The sequence below is a fragment of the Microtus oregoni genome, unplaced genomic scaffold, assembly GCF_018167655.1.
Source record: "Microtus oregoni isolate MIOR12 unplaced genomic scaffold, Mior012 000019F_ref0000042, whole genome shotgun sequence".
NCBI classification, from domain to species: Eukaryota; Metazoa; Chordata; class Mammalia; order Rodentia; family Cricetidae; genus Microtus; species Microtus oregoni.
This window is the reverse complement of record NW_024543078.1, coordinates 21453325-21472767: the sequence shown is the minus strand read 5'-3', so window position 1 is coordinate 21472767 and position 19443 is coordinate 21453325. Positions and strand designations below refer to the sequence as shown.

At 38.6% G+C, this 19443-nt stretch overlaps 1 protein-coding gene across 1 annotated transcript in view; it reads left to right on the top strand.

Moving 5' to 3' along the window:
* Peli1 (pellino E3 ubiquitin protein ligase 1) overlaps nt 1-18929 on the top strand; it is a 50564-nt gene extending 31635 nt beyond the window's left edge. Inside the window, exons 2-7 of the mRNA XM_041669131.1 lie at nt 8364-8503; nt 8622-8751; nt 12572-12673; nt 15613-15810; nt 15896-16084; nt 16614-18929. Coding sequence (XP_041525065.1) covers nt 8433-8503; nt 8622-8751; nt 12572-12673; nt 15613-15810; nt 15896-16084; nt 16614-17180 — 1257 coding nt within the window. The 5' untranslated portion in view covers nt 8364-8432 and the 3' untranslated portion in view covers nt 17181-18929. The remainder of the gene's footprint in view (nt 1-8363; nt 8504-8621; nt 8752-12571; nt 12674-15612; nt 15811-15895; nt 16085-16613) is intronic.
* The last annotated feature ends 514 nt before the right edge of the window (nt 18930-19443 follow it).

Below are 19443 nucleotides of genomic sequence, written 5' to 3'. Positions count from 1 at the left end.
TTCTACTGTATGGTTTTTCCAAAGTCTTTTAGTGTTAGTTGTCCTTCTCTGTACCCTTCCTTTCCCTGGTGTCCCATCCCCATCCTGATTTGATGTTCCTGTTCTGTTTTCCCCTTTTTCTCTCCATAATATTGTATTCTTTTTTAAAAATATTTATTTATTTATTATGTATACAATATTCTTTCTGTGTGTATGTCTGCAGGCCAGTAGAGGGCACCAGACCTCATTACAGATGGTTGTGAGCCACCGTGTGGTTGCCGGGAATTGAACTCAGGACCTTTGGAAGAGCAGGCAATGCTCTTAACCACTGAGACATCTCTCCAGCCCCATAATATTGTATTCTATTTCTTCTTCCTTGGAAGATCCTCTCCTCCTGTCTCTGTGGCTTTTCTAATTATAGTGCACACATCTGAAACTTAAAAGCTAGCATCCCCATAGAAGAGAAAGCATGCAATGTTTGTCTTATCTCAGGATGAGTTTGTCTTCTAGCTTCACCCATTTATCTGTGAATTTCATTTTTCTTAACAGCTGAATAATGTTCCAGTTGGGATAATTTTATGATACTCCAAACTCTATAGCTTTTAGTTATTGGTAATTTTACTGAGGTGCAGATTTGAATCACGTCCTGTATTAGGTTCCTTTGTAAAAAGGAAAGTATATTTGATGAGTGAGCCCAGCACATGGCCCAGCATTGAAATCTTAATGCAGAGTTGTTTTCTCTCAGTCCTCATGACAGACCCTGTAACATATGATAAGTGCTGTCACTGCCTTATAACATATGAAAGTCACATGCTTCAGAACTGGCTGGGAAATTTGAGGGTTCATAAAGAACTGGATCAAGCCCTTATTCAGGGTCCCAACTTTTTGTCAATCTTAAGTAGTGATGACTTTATTTTGCAAAAGTGTCTCTTATAGTTTGAAAGAAACACTATAATGAGATAATTAGTGGTACTTTGAACTTTAAGATTTATATATAAAAGCTTTTTGAATGGAATGTGTCATTCTTTTATACTTCCTTCTTCTTCCTCTCCAGTGAATGGCTACATTAGCAGCTTCCTTGACTGAAGGTTATGGACAAGATAATTTCACCTAGAAAAGGGACATGAGGAACTAGAGAGATGGCTTGTGGTTAAGAGTGCTTGTGACTCTTGCAAAGGACCAACATTGAGGTCCCAGCACACATGTTGAAAGGCCCTTAACCAACTGTTACTCCAGCTTCAGAGGATCCAACACCACCCCCTTGTCTCCACAAGACCTGCATTTATGTGGGCAGGCACATACAGATAAAATCATCTTTAAAAAATTTATTTAATGTGTCTTTTGCCTATGCACCATGTGTGCCTCAGTGCCCAAGGAGGCCAGAAGAGGGCATTGGGTCCCTGAAACTAGAGTTACCAACAGTTGTTAGCCACCATGTAGGTTACAGGAAATTGAACCTGAGTCTTCTGTAAGAACATCCAGTGCTAAACAGCTCTCCAGTCCAAAATTAAATAAATTTTCAGAAAAAAGAGAATGCGAGACCCAGAAGACACAGTGATTTGGCAAAAGTATACAATAGAGAACTTATTTCTAAATCATGTACAGTCTTGAAGGCAAACTTTGGATCTTGAATTCATTTTAAAAAATTACATTTATTTTGTGTGTTGGGATGGGTATGTGCATGCCATGGCACATGTGTAAAGATCAGAGAGCAGCTTTTGAGAATCTGTTCTCTCCTACCATGGAGGTCCCAGAAACTGAGCTGAGGCTTGACTGTAAGTACCTTTTCTCGCTAAACCATTTCACTGGCCCTTGAAATCTTTTTGTTTTTTTTCCTTTCAGTTTTTCAAGGCAGGGTTTCTCTGTAGCTTTGGAGCCTGGCATGAAACTAGCTCTGTAGACCAGGCTGGCTTTGAACGCACAGAGATCTGCCTGCCTCTGCCTCCCGAGTGCTGGGACTAAAGATGTGTGCCACCACCGCCCGACTTTTTTTTTCTTTTTCTCTTTTTTCTGTGAATTCATTTTTTAAATTCCTAGTATTTAAGGAACTTACTTTGTTATCTTTTTTTCTCTATTTTGAAATAATTTAGAAAACTAATACAAGCTCATTCATATACCCTTCACTCAACCCTCTAACATTAGCAACTCCTGCAACCAGCGTATTTGTCCAAACCAGGAACTTGACATTGGTGCAGTACTGTTTGCTTAACTGAACCGTACTAATCTTCAGTCCCTGACAATTCTGTTTCTTTCCTTTTGTGACTTTGGAGACTTCTAACAAACTTTTATAGTTATTTTTTAGATCTGGCAGTTTAGGTTTGCCTAGTGGTTTCTTGTATTTGATTGAGATTCTTTACAACATACCTCATTGCATCACCCATGATAAGTGATGACAAAATGTCTTTACGGGCCGTGTTTAACTTGATCAGTTGGTTTCTGGAGTAACTACCTGGTTTCTCCCACTGTGCGCTTGGTATATCACCTGTGTAATTAGTGAATGTCCTCAGGGAGATATTTTGACTCTGCAGTCACCTTTTTTTTTTATTATTATGCGGCATGCTTGCTTTGTTGAGCAGCTAATATACATGCATTGACTGTGCCTGATGAATATTTCGTGTACTTCACAGGCAAATAGAGCGTTTTATCCTTTCAGGTTTCCTAATCTAGATGAGAAGACAGTTGATTCATCGACTGTTCCTGAAGATGGAGAGCAATTAAGCTTATTTTAGGAAATTTTTATTAAGGAATTGGAGCAAAAGCATATTTTTTACATAGCTCTAATGTTTGGTTTAATATAAATTTTACTTATTATTACTGTGTATGATGTGGGGGAGGCATGTCTGTAAAGGACAACTTGTGGAATCAGTTCTCTCCTTACGCTTAAGTGGTTCCAGGGATTGAACTCAGGGCACCAGGCTTGTGCCACAAGCACCTTTATCTGCTGAGCCATTTCACCAACCATAATTTTTTTTTAATGTTAGCATATCTTCTTTGTACAAAATATGGGTTTTGTACAAAATATTATTTGTATAAAATAATGGATGGCATTTCATGCATGTGTAATCATGTACTTTACTCATATCTGTCCCTTCCCATACTCTCTTCTCTACCTTTCTAGAACCCCAATATTACCCCTTCTACTTTCTTATTTGTATCTTTTTTATCTAGATTTCATGTATGAGAGAAAGGGTGTCTTACTTTATGTAGTATGATCTCCAGAACCATCCGTTTTCCTGTAGATGATATTTCAGTTTTCATTTTAACTGAGAGAAACTGCATTGCGCCAATGTAATGTTTTCCTTATTTGTTCACTTACACAGTTTGGCTGTTGTTGCTTTTCTAAGCAAATAAACGGGGCTTCAGTGTTCTAAAAAGACTAGAGAATGTTCTGTTTCTGGGAGTAATGTAACTGCTCAGCATAATCGTTCAGTAGTACTTCCTATCATTGTCCACTTAAAATTAATATTCCTTACTCCTAGAAATACAACAATATCCGTTACTTGACTTTCCACTATTTAAATTTCTTAAGTTGATAATGATTTGAAGTAGTTGGGAAGAAATTTATTTTGTTTTTCTCAAGTTTAAATTTTATTCCCAGTACAATAAAACTCAGCTTAAAGCAATTGCTCACTTTACTGAGAAAATTAAAGTAATTATTTCTTGTTGTAGAAGTTTATTCTTAAGATTGTGCCTGGTAGGACAATAGAACCAGTTACACAACTCTTGTTCTGTGTGCTTCAGTAGTGCAAAGTTGAGATGTTTTTGGTTTAATGCTTAGCTGCCTTTCCCCTCATGTCCTTTAGTACACAATATTTCAGCAGTTCACAGTAGTAGAGTGGGTTGTCACTTCAGTGTTCTTACCTATTTCATTGGGGCATTGTAATAGCTACTGTGAAGTTTAAATCTCATACATGCAAAATGCTTAGAACAATATGGGCACAGAGACAAAACCCACCATTAACCATTATAGATGGTGGTAGTGGAGGCTAATGTTGTATGCTGACTTAGGAGCTAGAATTCCCTGCACTTGTTCTGAATAGCTGCTAAGTCCCACCAAACTTGCTGCTTTCTATACAGTTTTGTTATTTTAATAGTTAATAGGGGAATTTCCATCTTGCCTTTTGAGAAACATACTCACTTCAGCAATTTAGTTAGCTAAAATTGTTGAATACAGACTAGAAATGGACAAAGGACAATAAACATATTTGTGTTTCTAGTTGTTTTAAAAATACATTTTCTAGTAACATGGTGAATAAAAAAATGATTTGGGGTCCATATGATAAGCTTAAGCAGAGCCTACTTCCCCCACTCAGGAAAACTGCCTGCATTTTCTTCTTGATGCACATTCAAGGAGCGCGTGAGCTTGTTTCTTCCTCAGCTGTCTGGACTCTCTCTCTAGTAATACATGGCTTTCTTTCTGATGGTACCAAGAGTTTGCTTTTGTGCGAGGCCCTGCTTTTCTACCTTGGATTACCTCCAATGTTTAAAATACAAAGTCCATTTACTGAAGTTCTTATTGGTGGTCACTGCCAGGAAATAGGGTTGACAAATACCCTGAACACTGAAGAAGTGACAAAGACTCAGATGGTCTCAGAAAGCACTAGTCATGGTAGTATATCCATTACCAGTTTACCCTAAATTGTATGTTTGGGGTTTGTTTTATACAGCATGCTTTCTAGTTTCCTAAATGACACCATAATGAGGTGTACTGGTTCTTACGTGAGAACTTGTTGTAGAGACCTGCGGGCTGCATTCCTTCTGCCCGGCTCCCAGCTAGCTTTACCCGAAATAACACACAAACTGTATTCATTTAAACACTGCCTGGCCCATTTCTATTAATGTGTGTAGCACTGAGGTGCGCTTACCGGGAAGATTCTAGCCCACATCCATCCTGGGTCAGAGCTTCATCGTTTCTGCTCTGAGAGGAGCTGCATGATTTCTGAGCTCACTTCCTCTTCCTCCCAGCATTCTGTTCTGTTTACTTCGCCTATCTAAATTCTGCCCTATCAGATGGGCCAAGGCAGTTTATTAGCCAATGACCTTCCTCCATCAAAAACTAGCCCATTCAACCTATCTCTGTGTCAACAGTGGTGTTAGAAAGCTCCAGACTGCTTTCCCTCTGGGAGCTTCACTTTCTCCATCTATGAAATGGGAATGGCTGCACTTGTACACTTGCAGAAATTAGACAGGTTGATGCATCTCAAGTTATGGTGTGAATTTTAGTCCATGCTCTTCCAGAGCTATTTGAACATAAGTGTTCGATCTTCCTGTCTAGAAAATGAAAATTAGTAAGATTTTCATATTCAATTCAGATAGCTGTTTTAAGGATCAAATAAAATAATGTTATGTGAAAGCATTTTGTTAATTAGTATTCTGTGCAGGTGCAAGATCTTAGACCTTAACCCATGAGTTGGTTCAAGGTGATTTCCTTTTTTACTTAAAAAGATTTTCTTGTTTTTAACAAAGTTTGCTTCTGAGTTTTGCAAATGTGAGTTTAGGCGTAGAAGATCCCTCCTTATCCGCCTGCAGCATTGGTCTTGAAATCATTTTGTGGTCACCCCAACTCCACTTCCTTTGCTTCAAATATTTGAAGAGACACTGTCAAAATATTTTAAATGCATACAAATGATTAACATCTATCAAGACGAGAGATTCTCCCATTCTCACTCAGCCATCGGCCCCTGTCAGACATTGAAACACAGCTACCTTCAAAACCATTCCCTTTATTAGCCCAAGGCTTAATATAAAAATTTTAAGGACAGTGCTTATCTCTGTGTAAATAAGCAAACATTTTTAATAGCTTTCTGTGTTCTAAAAAGCACACCAAAATAGGGGAAATTTCCTTTGTTAGAATAAATTCTCTTATTCCCAATTTAAGATTTGAGAGGTGGTTCTCTTCATGGATTAAGTGAAGTCATGAGATGCTGGTTGGTTGGTGTTTGTTTTCTGTGTTTTGGCATTCATGTACCCAGTCTAGCTCCGAACTAGTCATCCTTCTGCCCTTCCCTTTCACACCCATGCCCAGTACCATTGAGATTTTTTTGATTATCATAATTATGTGTGTTACTGACCTCTAGGGATGCTTCTGAAATTCCTAAAATACAGGCCAGGCTACTACAGTATCAAAATAGTGGCAGTACTGAGGCTGAACAACCCTAGTTGAGAGAAACAAATTACATCTTTGGGGAAAATGTTAATTGCTTTCCCATCAGGATGCAGTAAGTTATCCTTGTGAGTACCAAAACTCTGGGCATGTCATTTGGCTAGTCTAGAACGGGGTGGGAGTGTACACAGTGGTGCCCTTTATTTATTTTGGGTAGGCAACTGTGGGCTTTCCTGTCCTCTACTGCTATAGTAAGCTGAAAAAACAGAGGGACTAACTTCCAGCTGCTACCTCCGACACCATTGTTCTCTTTTGTTTAGAAAAGCTGCTTATTACTCCTCCTGATCATGAAAGAGCAACGGTGACTGAAAGTACCCTTGGGTCCTTTGCTGCACTGGGTTCCTAAGGCGGCTCCACCACATGTGCACCTAAGCAGTTGGTTTTGAATCATCCTGTTGATCCACTCACAATGGAACTTCATGGCCACCCATTTGCCTGCTAGAATAGAAATGGTTGTCCTTCTTCTCTTCCCCAGCGGGGACTTGTAGCTGTTTCATAGGTGATAAGCAGAGGTTGTCCCAATGTGAATGGTTAAAAATAAAACCTGTGATATTAAAGGCCAAAGATCAGTTTTCCAGTTTCCCTTCTTTAGGAGATACCCGACAGCATCATTCTAACAGCTTCTTTGTTGTAGATAAAATACTGTTTCTGTTTGTTTGGAGGATATTTTCTTTGGCTTTTGTATTTAGAACTTGTATCTTGGTGTGGATGTCTGAGTTACCTTGAAAAAGGATTATTTACTCTCTTGAATCTTTAGTTTTACTTCTTGTCACAAATTTGTTGTCTTCAGACATTAATTCTTCTTGAGTTCCAGTAATGCAAGGGTTAGATCTTTTGCTGTCGTCCCACTCTTGTTGTCCAGCCTGCCTAATGAACCTTTTATTGTGGTTTTACTATGTTTCTTGGTTTGGCAGTTTCCACTTTGTGCCTTCTGTTTGTTCACTGAGACCTTGTACTTTATCTCACTGTCCCAGATGTGCCTGTAATTGCTTATTGGAGCATCTTATCATGGTTGCATCTGACTTGTTGGGTAAGCCTGGGGTTTGTCATCCATCCATTGGTTACCTCTGTGTTTTAACTCTTTAGTTCTTGATATGTTGGACTTACGTGTTGAAACTTGGACATTTTCAAATTGTGTTTTGAGACTATGTGTTATGTAAACCTTCTGTTTGCACTGCCATTTCCTGACCCTGCTTTGTCAGGATAGTGGGTGTCTTCCTGTTACTGACAGCAGATACAGTCTAGGTTCCCTATTCAGCCTCTCTCAGGTCGAGAGAAGGATGCTTCTCACTACTGCTGAGTGCATATGAGATTCCTTCCATGTCATCTCCACTGCTGTCACTGGGATTGAGTGAGAGTGTGCATTAACACTGTCCTCCTGGGACTTTCTGTCTCTGGTGTGGTGACAGTGGTTTTCAAGGCTCCACACTGAACTCTGGCTGGTGAGAATGGAGCAGTTTCAGTAGTCTTTGCTGCAGTAGAGCAGCTGTAGTCAAAGCTTTCTGTCTTACCAAGCTGCCACCTTAGTTCCTTTAAACAGAAAGCAGCTCTTGTTTACTTTTGTCTATACTAGTTCATATTCTCAGGCTGCTGGCATCCTCAGTTCCACATCTGGCATATGTTAGCCAACGAGAGCACAGGGGACTCACTGTTATTCCTTGGATCCTGAAGTGTTTACCGTCTGCCTCTCTCAGCTTTTCATATCTTCATTCATAGATAGATAGATAGATAGATAGATAGATAGATAGATAGACAGATAGACAGATTGACTGATTTATGTTTATTTATCGTGCCATGGTGTGTATGTGTAGGTCAGAGGAGTTTGCTTCTTTCCCTTCACCAAATGGGGTCCCAGATCAAACAGGTCATTCCGGCTTGCTGGCAAGCACCTTTTCTAGTTGACCGTCTTACCAGCCTCCTCCCTTAATAGATTAGAAAAAAAAACTTTTCCTATCTTTTTTATTATTATAGCCAGGATCTTTAATTATACTTTGTAGAAATAATAGGGAAATGTACAAGTGCTTTCTGTAAAGTAGCAGACAGCCAGATGTACATTTGATCTGTTTGTATCAAATACAGAACTATTATCAGGGGAAACATCACATTCTGGGTATTTCGTGTGGTTTGCGTAATGTGCTCACAAAGACTGCTGGAAAACAGTGTCTTTATTTAAACTGGAATCATTCCTAATGTTTTTTTAACAAAAACCATCTCTCTCTAGGAAATAATGCAAAAGGTGTCTCAAGGCTCCTGATCAGTGAACAAAGATTTGAGAAAGACAGCCAAGCTCATGTTTTCTCCTGATCAAGAAAACCATCCTTCCAAAGCCCCAGTGAAATATGGTGAACTCATTGTCTTAGGGTAAGACCTCAGCATGGTGAGACAACCCAGTATGATGTGGTGGGCAAACTATAACCTTTGTTTTGTGATTGCATAATCCTTGAATGAGATCAACTAAACTGCTTTTCTGTTCTACCAGATATAATGGGTCTCTCCCAAATGGCGATAGAGGAAGGAGGAAAAGTAGGTTTGCTTTGTTTAAAAGACCTAAGGCAAATGGGGTGAAGCCCAGCACTGTGCATATTGCATGTACTCCTCAGGCTGCCAAGGTAAGAGAACGTTCTAAAGAAGTTAGTTGGAAATTGAACTGTTCTTTTGTGTGGTCTATATTCTCTAGTGCTTCACATTTCTGTTTCAAATTTCTCCTTTTGTTTGGATTGAGGAAGAGACTTTGGAAACATGTTATTTGAAAGGCTGCCAAATGGAATTGCCTCTTTCTCCCACCCACCCTTAGTGACAGACCAGGGGCAGGTAGGAATTAGAAGAAAATATTTCCAGTTCCTAAGGCTCTGTGGGTCCTCTGGTTTTTATTTTGTTCTTGGCTTCTGACATTCATAGGACCTGGGCAATCATTGGGTTGAATGCAGACAGAGGAAGTGCATTCCTGCTGGACCAAACACTTCTCACCCTCCAGGCCTTATTAATCCTCCCAGCCCTGTTTATTTCCTCACCAGAAGTTTATAGGCTGGACCTCTAAGACACTATGCCTTTCTTAGACATTTTGCCTTGGAATTCCTCTCTTTCCAGTTTATAACACAAACTGAATTCAGTTATACGGTATCCAAATATAAACAATTACAGAGTTCCTTGACTTTTAGAGCTATCAGTACCTAAGTAGCCCTAAGGTGCACATGAACATCACAGCGTACGTGGTTAAGTGTATGGTGAATAAATGAGATGCATTAAAGTTGGTATATGTTGCTTGTTTTTGGTGCCTAGTCCCCGAAGTTAATTAGATTTCAGCTTTGTTTTATATCCAGCGTGGATATCAAGCCTTGATTTGCCCTTCCCTTGGTCACTATTTGAGAGCCAATGAGTGTGTGAGAAGGACTGGTCTTTCTAAGGTGTTTCTTCTTGTACCTTTGTAGAGGAGGATTGTGTTTAGTGGATGGAGGTATTCTTTGTAGTATTTACCCATGAAAGTGCTCTCGGAATTTGGAATATACCAGTTCTTCAGCATGAAGATTGTCCCACATGTTACAGGTGTTTAGTCCTTGGTTCCATATGCACCAAAAGTCATTTAATCACTAGCATCATGTGTCAGCCAAAAGTATTTCAGTATTTTCAGATGTACATAATACCTCTAGTTGAAGACCACTGTCAAGGGAAATATATATATATATAATCTACTTCTATAATACTTTCTCATTTCGTGTGTGTTTATGCATGTATATGTGTGCAAACGTGTTTGTGTGTGTGCCTGTGAAGGCCAGATGTCAACATCTGGTGGCTTTCCAGTCACTCTCTATCTTGTTTTTGAGTCAGGGTCTCACTGAACCTGAAGATCTTTGACCTAGATGGACTGGCTGGCCAGTGAACTCAAGGTGTCCTCCTGCCTCTGCTTCCCTAACACTGAGATATCTCCCAGCCCTACTTTCTCAATTTTTTATATTATCTCGTCCTTCATGTTTTCACCGTTAGCTCCTTTTTAAACAAAAATCTCAGGGATTGAAAATTGATGAATGTCAAATTTTAAGATTTTTCATATATCTTAAAGAAAATGAATTTTTTTCTATATATCTGGCAGTCATCTAGGATGGATTTAAACCCTGACTTTCAGTGGCATACCCCAATGTAGTTCTTAGTAATAGCTAAAAAATAATTACAGCCTCATTATCCACAAACTCTAGAACTTAAGAGTTAACCTTCAGAACAGTGGTAGGGCTGTTTCCTAGTGTGTGATGTCCTGAGTGTTCAATCCCAGCACATCCACTACAACAAAGCTAACGTCAGCCCTGTCGTGTGGTACACACCTGTATTTTCTGTTCCAGAGGCTAAGGAGGGATGGAGACTTGGAGAGCAACATGGATAGCACCTTGAGACCCTGTCTCCTTCCCTTGCTCCCCTAAAGAAAATTCCAGAAGTTAGCAATTATTTGAAAATTTATTCTCTTAATACAGAGTTTCTGTAGATTTTAAAACAGGTGAAAACAATTATACGTATGAATACATAAATAATAATTCTCTGTATTGCATTCATGAGGATGTATACTTCTAAAGAAAGGGACATAGAAAAGGCATGAGGGTAGCCTCAGTTATATTTCAGAGTTTATTTCAAGAACAAAAAAAAGTAGGGGGAGGCACCAAGATCATTCAGTGAGTTAATGAACTTTGCATTAAGCCTGACTGCCTGAGTTGGACCCCTGGATCATGAGAAGAGAGAACTAACTCCCACATGTGTGTGCGAGCACACACACATTCGCAAATAAATAAATAAGGTTTATGCACAAGATGGAATCTGATTGGTTGTCCACACCTATACAATCGCAGCATGGAAAACTAAGGAGAATCCAGAGTTAATTCAAGGCTAGTCTGCACTGCACAGTGAGGTCTGGCTCATCCTAAGTTAATTCAAGGCTAGTCTGCACTGCACAGTGAGGTCTGGCTCATCCTAAGCTACGTAAGACAGGATTTTAAAAATTTAAAAATCAGAAAGGAAGGAAAGAAATGAAAGCCAGGTATGGTGACACACACCTGTAACCACCACACTCCATAGAAACTGAGATAGGATTTCAAGTTTAAGGCCAGCCTGGACTACAGAGTCTGGTGCACTCAAAACAAACAAACACAGAAGCCTACTGTGGTGGCTCATGCCTTTAATGCCATCACTCAGGAGACAAAGGCAGAACATAAAATCTGTAAATTAGAGGCTGGCTTGATCTACATAGCAAGTTCCAGGACAACCAGGGCCATGTAAAGAGATCCTGTCTCAGAGTAGCCCACAGACAAGTGAGATGGAAAAGTAGCACTTTTAAGCTTTGCAAAAATCTGGTGTTTGGTGCTTAGGTATTTATTATCTTTAGATATTTGAAAATTAATTTCTTTTTTTTTTAAATATTTATTTATTTATTATGTATGCAATATTCTGTCTGCGTGTACACCTGCAGGCCAGAAGAGAGCACCAGACCTCATTTCAGATGGTTGTGAGCCACCATGTGGCTGCTGGGAATTGAACTCAGGACCCTTGGAAGAGCAGGCAATGCTCTTAACCACTAAGCCATCCCTCCAGCCCGAAAATTAATTTCTTTAATATTAAAACTTCAAAAGGCCTTACCTATTACAGATTAACTAAAAAATGAGAATAAACATTTCCCCCTCTTTGCTTTGTTTATGCTTGTGTCTTTTTATCTGTTTTCCTTTTGTATGCCTGTTTCTATGTCCTTATTTCAGTAACTAGGTTTTCCCTTCCATTGTCCTCAACTCATTACCATAGGAAGCCTGAAAATACAACAGAAACAGTGGACGTCCACTTAGGACAAGTAAAAATGTGCCTATCATCATGGTATCTATTTCATCTTGTAATGTTTAATCATCCTATAAATTTTTCTGTATCTGGTCCAGTGTATCATAAACACTTGTTGTCTGTAGGATTATAAAATGAGCTGATAATTCTGACTTACCTGTATAATTCTTTTTTTTTTTTTTTTTTTGGATTTTCGAGACAGAGTTTCTCTGTAGCTTTTGGTTCCTGTCCTGGAACTAGCTCTTGTAGACCAGGCTGTTCTTGATAATTCTTTACATCACTTTAAAAATGAGAGGTTTTTTTCTTGCAAGAATTTTGTGGGTTTTTTCCTCACCAGAGAAATACTGCATGTAGGTTTCCGTTTCCACGTGGTAGTTGATTTCGACTCCATTAAATTTACTTTTAAGTGAAAAGAGTTTAAAGTGTATGTTTTTGTTCTTGTCAAGTGTTCTATAACCACTGAGCCTGCAGAAACCAGTCAGAATTGAAGTTATAGACTTCTAGCCTTTGCCCTAAACTCCAGGAGGGAGATACGTGTGTGTGGCAGATATTTTACCTTTCTTTAGAAAAGAGATTTTTTTGATTTGATTGACTGCTAATTTTTGCTATTAACGTTTTCATTCATAGGCAATAAGCAACAAGGACCAGCATAGCATATCGTATACTTTGTCTCGAGCCCAGACAGTGGTGGTGGAATATACTCATGACAGCAACACTGATATGTTTCAGGTATTATATAACATAATTTTTGTCTTTAAAAATGAAAAAATTTAAGAACCCTATTATCGGTGATTTTGCTATGATTCAATTAAATATTATCCTTTCATAATGTATGTTTAAAATATGTATTGATTGTTGAATCTTCATATCTAAAAGTCATTGTAGTGTTGTTTAAAGATGGGCTTTGAAGCTAGAAAGTTGACTTTAAGGGTTAAGACCACTTGCTACTCTTGCAGAGGACTGAGATTTGGTACCTAGCACCCACATTAGGAGGCTCATAATTGCCTACAACTCGGGTTCCAGGGGCTCTAACATCTCTTCTGGCCTCCAAGTACACTAGGCACACAAATGGTGTGTGTACATGCATGCCGGCACTCACACATACACATGAAATATAAAAGGAGAGAGAGAGATGGCTGTAGGATCTGAGTTCCTGGCAGACTTGTCTTAGCTACTCTATGCAGAGAAGATCCTCATGAGCGTGTGCATGGAGCAGATGCAGATCTGAGCAGCTGTCTAGTAAACCCTCAGTAAATGCTTGTTGTTATTATTCCAAACAAGAACTCCAGAAACATTCTGCACATAGTTTGGACTTTCTGTTGCCACCATTTCCTACCTGCCTCTCAGTTTCTAACTATTTCCATCAACTATAGGAATTTGGTTTTCAGCACACATGTGGTCAAAGCTACGGGTATAATGAAAGTCTCTCCCTCTGGCTCCCTTTCTCTGTACCAACCTGGTGCTGACATTTATTTTATATACTGGTAGATTACAGAGCAGTGGAGTCCAGAGACACTAGAATTCTTGATATTTTATCTCTTCATGTTAGGTTTTCTAAAGAAACTTACCTAGAATTGACTATTATCAATCAATTAAAATTGTCCCAGTTAGGTTTTTTTTTTTCATTTTTCTTTATAATACTAAATAAAAACACCTGGAGAGGTATTTAATTTTGATCATTAGCAAAATATGTTTGAGACTCATCTCTTGTCTAGCTCTGTAAATAAGATGTAGATTTGTTTTTTAAGAATAGTATCTTTACAGTTATTATTAGAATATGGTATTTGTTTCTCTTCCTTGTTTTTACTAAACTAAATAAACAACAGCCTTAGTGATGAAAGATTGGATCATGATAAAAATAACATAATAGTAACAGCGTTTTTCCACATCATTATTAACAAGCAATTTTTAAAATGAATGTGGTTAGTTTTCTAAAAATCAAGATGACAGGTAGCTGTTTGCTCACAGATTTGAAATTTAACTTTAAAAAGTACCTTGTATTTATTTATCTTATCCTTTGTATTTGGTGCTTTGTTTTTCTATGTTAATTTTACAATATTAAAAATGTGTTTCTACAAGCATCATCCATATGGAAATTTAAACATATCTGCACTATAAAGTCTAAGAAAAATCAGAAACTAGTCTAGTAAATTAGCTCAATATTAAGGGATGAATTATCTGCCTTCCAAACTGAATAAAAACATTTATGCTGAGCCTGTCAGGTCGAAATTCAGATTCCAGTCCAGTCCAGTTATATGTGGCGGTACTCCTCAGTGTCTCACTGTGAAGTGCAGACTTGTGAGGGGTAAAGACTTCACTCTTTCTTTACTCTGTCCCTTCTGACCAGTTTGATGGGATTTCTGCATAAAGTGTGGTACAAGATTGACAGTTCTACTTAGAGCTAGAACGTGGTCCATAGAAATAACAGGAAATTAGTTTGGATTGACTCTGTGACCTTTTTAAGGCAGCCCTTGAGTCTGCTCTTATCTCCTCTGGAAAAGTAAAAACGTATGCTGTGGCACAAAATTGTAATTCCAGCTACTTGGGAAATTGAGGCAGGAAGAGGAAGAATACTAGGTCCTCATGGGCTGTATAGCTGGACCCCTCCCCAACACAAAGGCACCCTGTTTGCAGAGTTGGGATTTTCTACATGCCATCTTTAAGCTGTTAGTATATTACAGAGCTGATGGCTTCAAGACATCCCGCTAAACCCAGTGACATGTGCCGCTTTTGTCATGTCTCTTTCACGTCTCCTTTCCCCTTCGACTTCTGTGATGCAGGGGACTTGCTCACTCTCTAGCACTTTAAGGATAGTTTACCTGGCACATGCCTCACCGAGGACTCCAGCTACAGGCCTTACTGCTCAAAAATGGAAAAGTGCCGAGGTCTCAGACAAATCCTACAGCCTACACAGAATTCTTTTTCTGTGCCTCCTTGGGGGACCTTGGAACAAAGTACCTTTGAAGTACTGTTCTTTGAAGTTTAGTTATTTGATGTCTCAATCCTTATCAGAGTAAGTGGTTCGAGGAGAGCTTGTTGCTAAGAACAAGCACAACCAAAAGCAAAAACTGACAGCTGCTAACCTAACAGAGACCCCGAGCAAGACTGTGTGCAGCCTTCACAAGGGTCGGTGCTGGTGGACAGCTCGGAATCCAACAACAGCTTAGCTTGTTTAAAATGGTGCTCTGCAGTCAGATGAAAGATTTACCCACATTCCGTGGATTCTGTCAAGGTGGGGTGATACATGGTGGATATATTTCTACCTTAAAAGGGGTGATACATGGTGGATATATTTCTACCTTAAAAGATTTGCCCACATTCCGTGGATTCTGTGAAGGTGGGGTGAGATATGGTGGATATATTTCTACCTTAAAAGGGTTAAAGTCTATGGCTATGTAAGAACTTCAGCCACATTGGATTCTTTATTCCCGAAGGGTTTCAGAAATTCCATTGTATGTTTCCACTTAACTCTGTGCTCCAAGTGACTGCTGTATCAGAGAGTGTGACAGATTAGTTTTCAAAGGTGTAGATGTCTCCATAGTTAAGTATTATAAGTTTGAGCTTTAGAAATTTCAGAGGCTTAATGTTTTTAACCATATCTCTTTCTTAATGGATTCTACTGTGTTCTTTGAATTAAGTTGTATGTTCTTTTTTTTTTTTCCTTTTAGATTGGTCGGTCAACTGAAAGTCCTATTGATTTTGTAGTAACTGACACAGTTCCTGGAAGTCAGAGTAATTCTGACACACAGTCAGTACAAAGCACTATCTCAAGATTTGCCTGTAGGATCATATGTGAGCGCAATCCCCCTTTTACTGCTCGGATTTATGCTGCAGGATTTGATTCATCAAAAAACATCTTTCTTGGGGTAAAAAACTTTTTTCCTAATGCATTCTTTTACACAAGTTTCTGTTTCCAAATTGCATATAAATAGAAGCTCACTATTGTTACAGGAAAAGGCTGCCAAATGGAAGACATCTGATGGGCAGATGGATGGCCTGACCACTAATGGTGTTCTTGTGATGCATCCACGCAATGGCTTCACAGAAGACTCCAAGCCTGGAATATGGAGAGAAATATCAGTATGTGGGAATGTGTTCAGTCTGCGAGAAACCAGATCAGCCCAACAGAGAGGAAAGATGGTAAATGCTTCTATATAGCTTCTTTTTACAACAATAAACAGCATGAGTTGAAGCGGATGTTGTGTGTGTGTGTGTGTGTGTGTGTGTGTGTGTGTTGGTTTTTTCAGCTCTTAGACATAGTTCTGACACAGGAAAACTAAGACCATCAAACACTGACTTCCAAACACCAATTTTAGATGATAGTGTTTTATTCAATTAGAAAAGATTAAGCATCTATTCTTTGTGTATGTCTTTGACTATACTTAACTAATTAAAAATAATTAAGTTTGTTGATTAACCAGGTAATTAAATCATAAGTTATCTTTTATCTTGAAAAAGAGAAGTTACTATTCAATGTGTTGTTGATTTTCAAATTCAACATTTTCATAACTTCTGCTGAAATTTCTATTTCCACATTACACATAAATAGAAACTTCCTTAAGTCTAGCAGGTAGCCTGGAAGGGCTGCCCTCCCCACACTTGCTGGGACTTATTGAAGATCTAATGTAAACACAAGGGTAAAAGTGGTTTTGATTCTTTTCTGCTTCAGGTGGAAATTGAAACTAATCAGCTACAAGATGGCTCCTTAATTGACCTTTGTGGTGCAACCTTGCTTTGGCGTACTGCAGAAGGCCTTTCCCACACTCCTACTGTGAAGCATTTAGAAGCTTTAAGACAGGAAATTAATGCAGCTCGACCTCAGTGCCCTGTAGGGTTCAACACACTAGCCTTCCCCAGTATGAAGAGGAAAGACGTTGTCGATGAAAAACAACCGTGGGTATATCTAAACTGCGGCCATGTTCATGGTTATCATAACTGGGGAAACAAAGAAGAACGTGACGGAAAAGATCGTGAATGTCCTATGTGTAGGTCTGTTGGTCCCTATGTCCCTCTGTGGCTTGGATGTGAAGCTGGATTTTATGTGGACGCCGGCCCTCCCACCCATGCCTTTAGCCCTTGTGGGCACGTGTGTTCAGAAAAGACAACGGCCTATTGGTCCCAGATCCCACTTCCTCATGGTACTCACACTTTTCACGCAGCCTGCCCCTTCTGTGCACATCAGTTGGCTGGTGAACAAGGCTATATCAGACTCATTTTCCAAGGACCTCTAGACTAACAGTGTCTGTAGGACTGCATTATAAATTTATAAGCTAAGGGAGTTGGGTTTTCCAACCCATTGTCCATGTAAGTTCCTCTGCTCTGGTCATTTGCATTAAGATGAAGAATTTTTTAAAATATTTATAATAGCAATTTCTGAGAAAAATCTGGGAACTCAAGCAAAGGAATTTTTGAAAGTTCCAGACTTCTGAATTCTGAGTTTTAAAACTATATTTTGAGGAGAAAAAGACATAGTCTAATCTGATGCCTTCGTTTTAGTGTTTTTTGAATCACCACCCATCCTCAGTGCTGAGTTGTTCTGTATAACTGAGGGTCTGTTGGTTCAAACTATGTTAGTTTACAATTTGTTGCAAACATTGTAAAATACAGCAACATGTATATTAATTTTTTCTATTTATCTTTATCATAGAAAATACCTTAGAATGTCATGATAGAATAGCATGGTGATGATGGCGTCACACACTTTGGTGTGAAATAGTTTAGTGGGCGCATAGCTCAAAGGATTTGCAGTTAAGAAGAAAGACGAGAGCTTCCTTCCCCAGGCACATATAAGTAGGGAATTTGATGAATTAGAGTATTTCATAAAACCAGATTCACATTAATTACATTGTCTAAGAGGTGTTTGTTTTTAACCACATTGAAGTTAATCGGAAAATGTTTTTTCCTTAATGTTTCTCTCAAGTGTAGTACTATAACAAAAGCTAATGCTAAGAGACATTTTATATGCTCCTTTGAATATGCAATCTAATCTAGATGATCTATTTTTCTCCCGTGGTAACTGATCTGTTTTTAGTGCCAGCGACATTTGGCAAGTTTATTTTTTTGGATATAAACTGTGGTTCATCTGTTCACTGTTTCTAAAAAAAAAGAAAAGAAAAAAGAAAAAAATCCTATGAGAAAGTGCATAAATTAACAAGAAATTAACAGGAAAATTACTTGATTTGCTTTTAAAAAAATGAAATAAAAGTATTTAGTTAATTACTCTGTATTTGGTTATTCCAGGCATCAGAAACCTAGAGCTCAAAGGGTTGAATGACAGCAGTCCCTCCCTTTCACCCCGCAGACCAGCCTTAACTCTGGGCTCGACTCCTGAGACAGCGGAGGAGGACACACCGCAGGGTCTCTTAGTTCTCTGATCCCAGTATGTGCTTTGCAAGACAGTTTCTTCTTACCCTAGCCTTTTTAAATGCCCCAGACGTACAAACAGTTGCACTACACCAAACCCTTTTAACACTTGTAGAAATCAGTGTACATTAGATTAGACAAAGTCACCTTTCAGTCTTTTGATTTCTTTTCCTTTAGTTTGAAAAATTGTATAATACTTAATTGACTATTGTCAAATTTTTATATGTGGTAGTATAGCTTTAATTTATCTTACTACATCAATGTTTTGATTTTCTTAAGTAAGACAAAAAAGTCACTTAGAAGCCATGAACTATTTTATTTTATTTGATTGTCAAAATTCTTTGTTTTGAAAATGATCATTTGGGTTCACTCAGGAAATGCATGTCAAGAAATTTGTATTATAAGTTAGCTGTGATGTATCAGTAACTGCTGGTTATTACCCTTTTTTCGAAGAAATTTAATTGATTTTGACGTTTTCTAGTCACATGCTTTGTGACTGATGCAAGGAAATCGAGTCCTGTGTTGTGTTTGTTCTTGTCACTTCTGTTGAGGCTATATATTGTAGCTTAATTTTTATTTGCAATTAATTTATTCAAACTAAGTAAATACTTTTCAAAATAGATATTTGAATTTGTCTCTGTGGGTTCCTTTTTTTACAGTTGAGAATGGGGAAGCCAGAAGTGATAAGTCTACCCCAGACTAAACAGATCGGCTCCACTCTCTGATGCAGTCATATTAAATACATAGGAGTTTGCATTTAGGGGAACACTAAAGTCTCTGTTCTCTAGGTTAGGCCTGTTAGGGAGCTGGAGACTGAGCTACCTGAATTGTGCTTGTGATGATAAAGGTTCATGTTCTTCCCAGAAGCCCTGAATTTTTGTCTTCTATCAGCTAAGATATAAAACATGGCTCATTTTCTATGCAACTCGAGTTTTTAAAACTCAGAAAATAAAAATTCTAAGTCAGACGTTTTTGTTCAAGCACTTTGAATAGTAGTTCTGTTTCTTTGGCGGTGCCATACTTACTCATCTGTGCTAAAGGAATTTCAGGGCCTGGACAGGTGGCTTAGCGGTCGAGAGTACTTGCTCTTGCAGAGGATGGGAGTTTCATCCAGCACCCGCTCGCGGCAGGTGGCT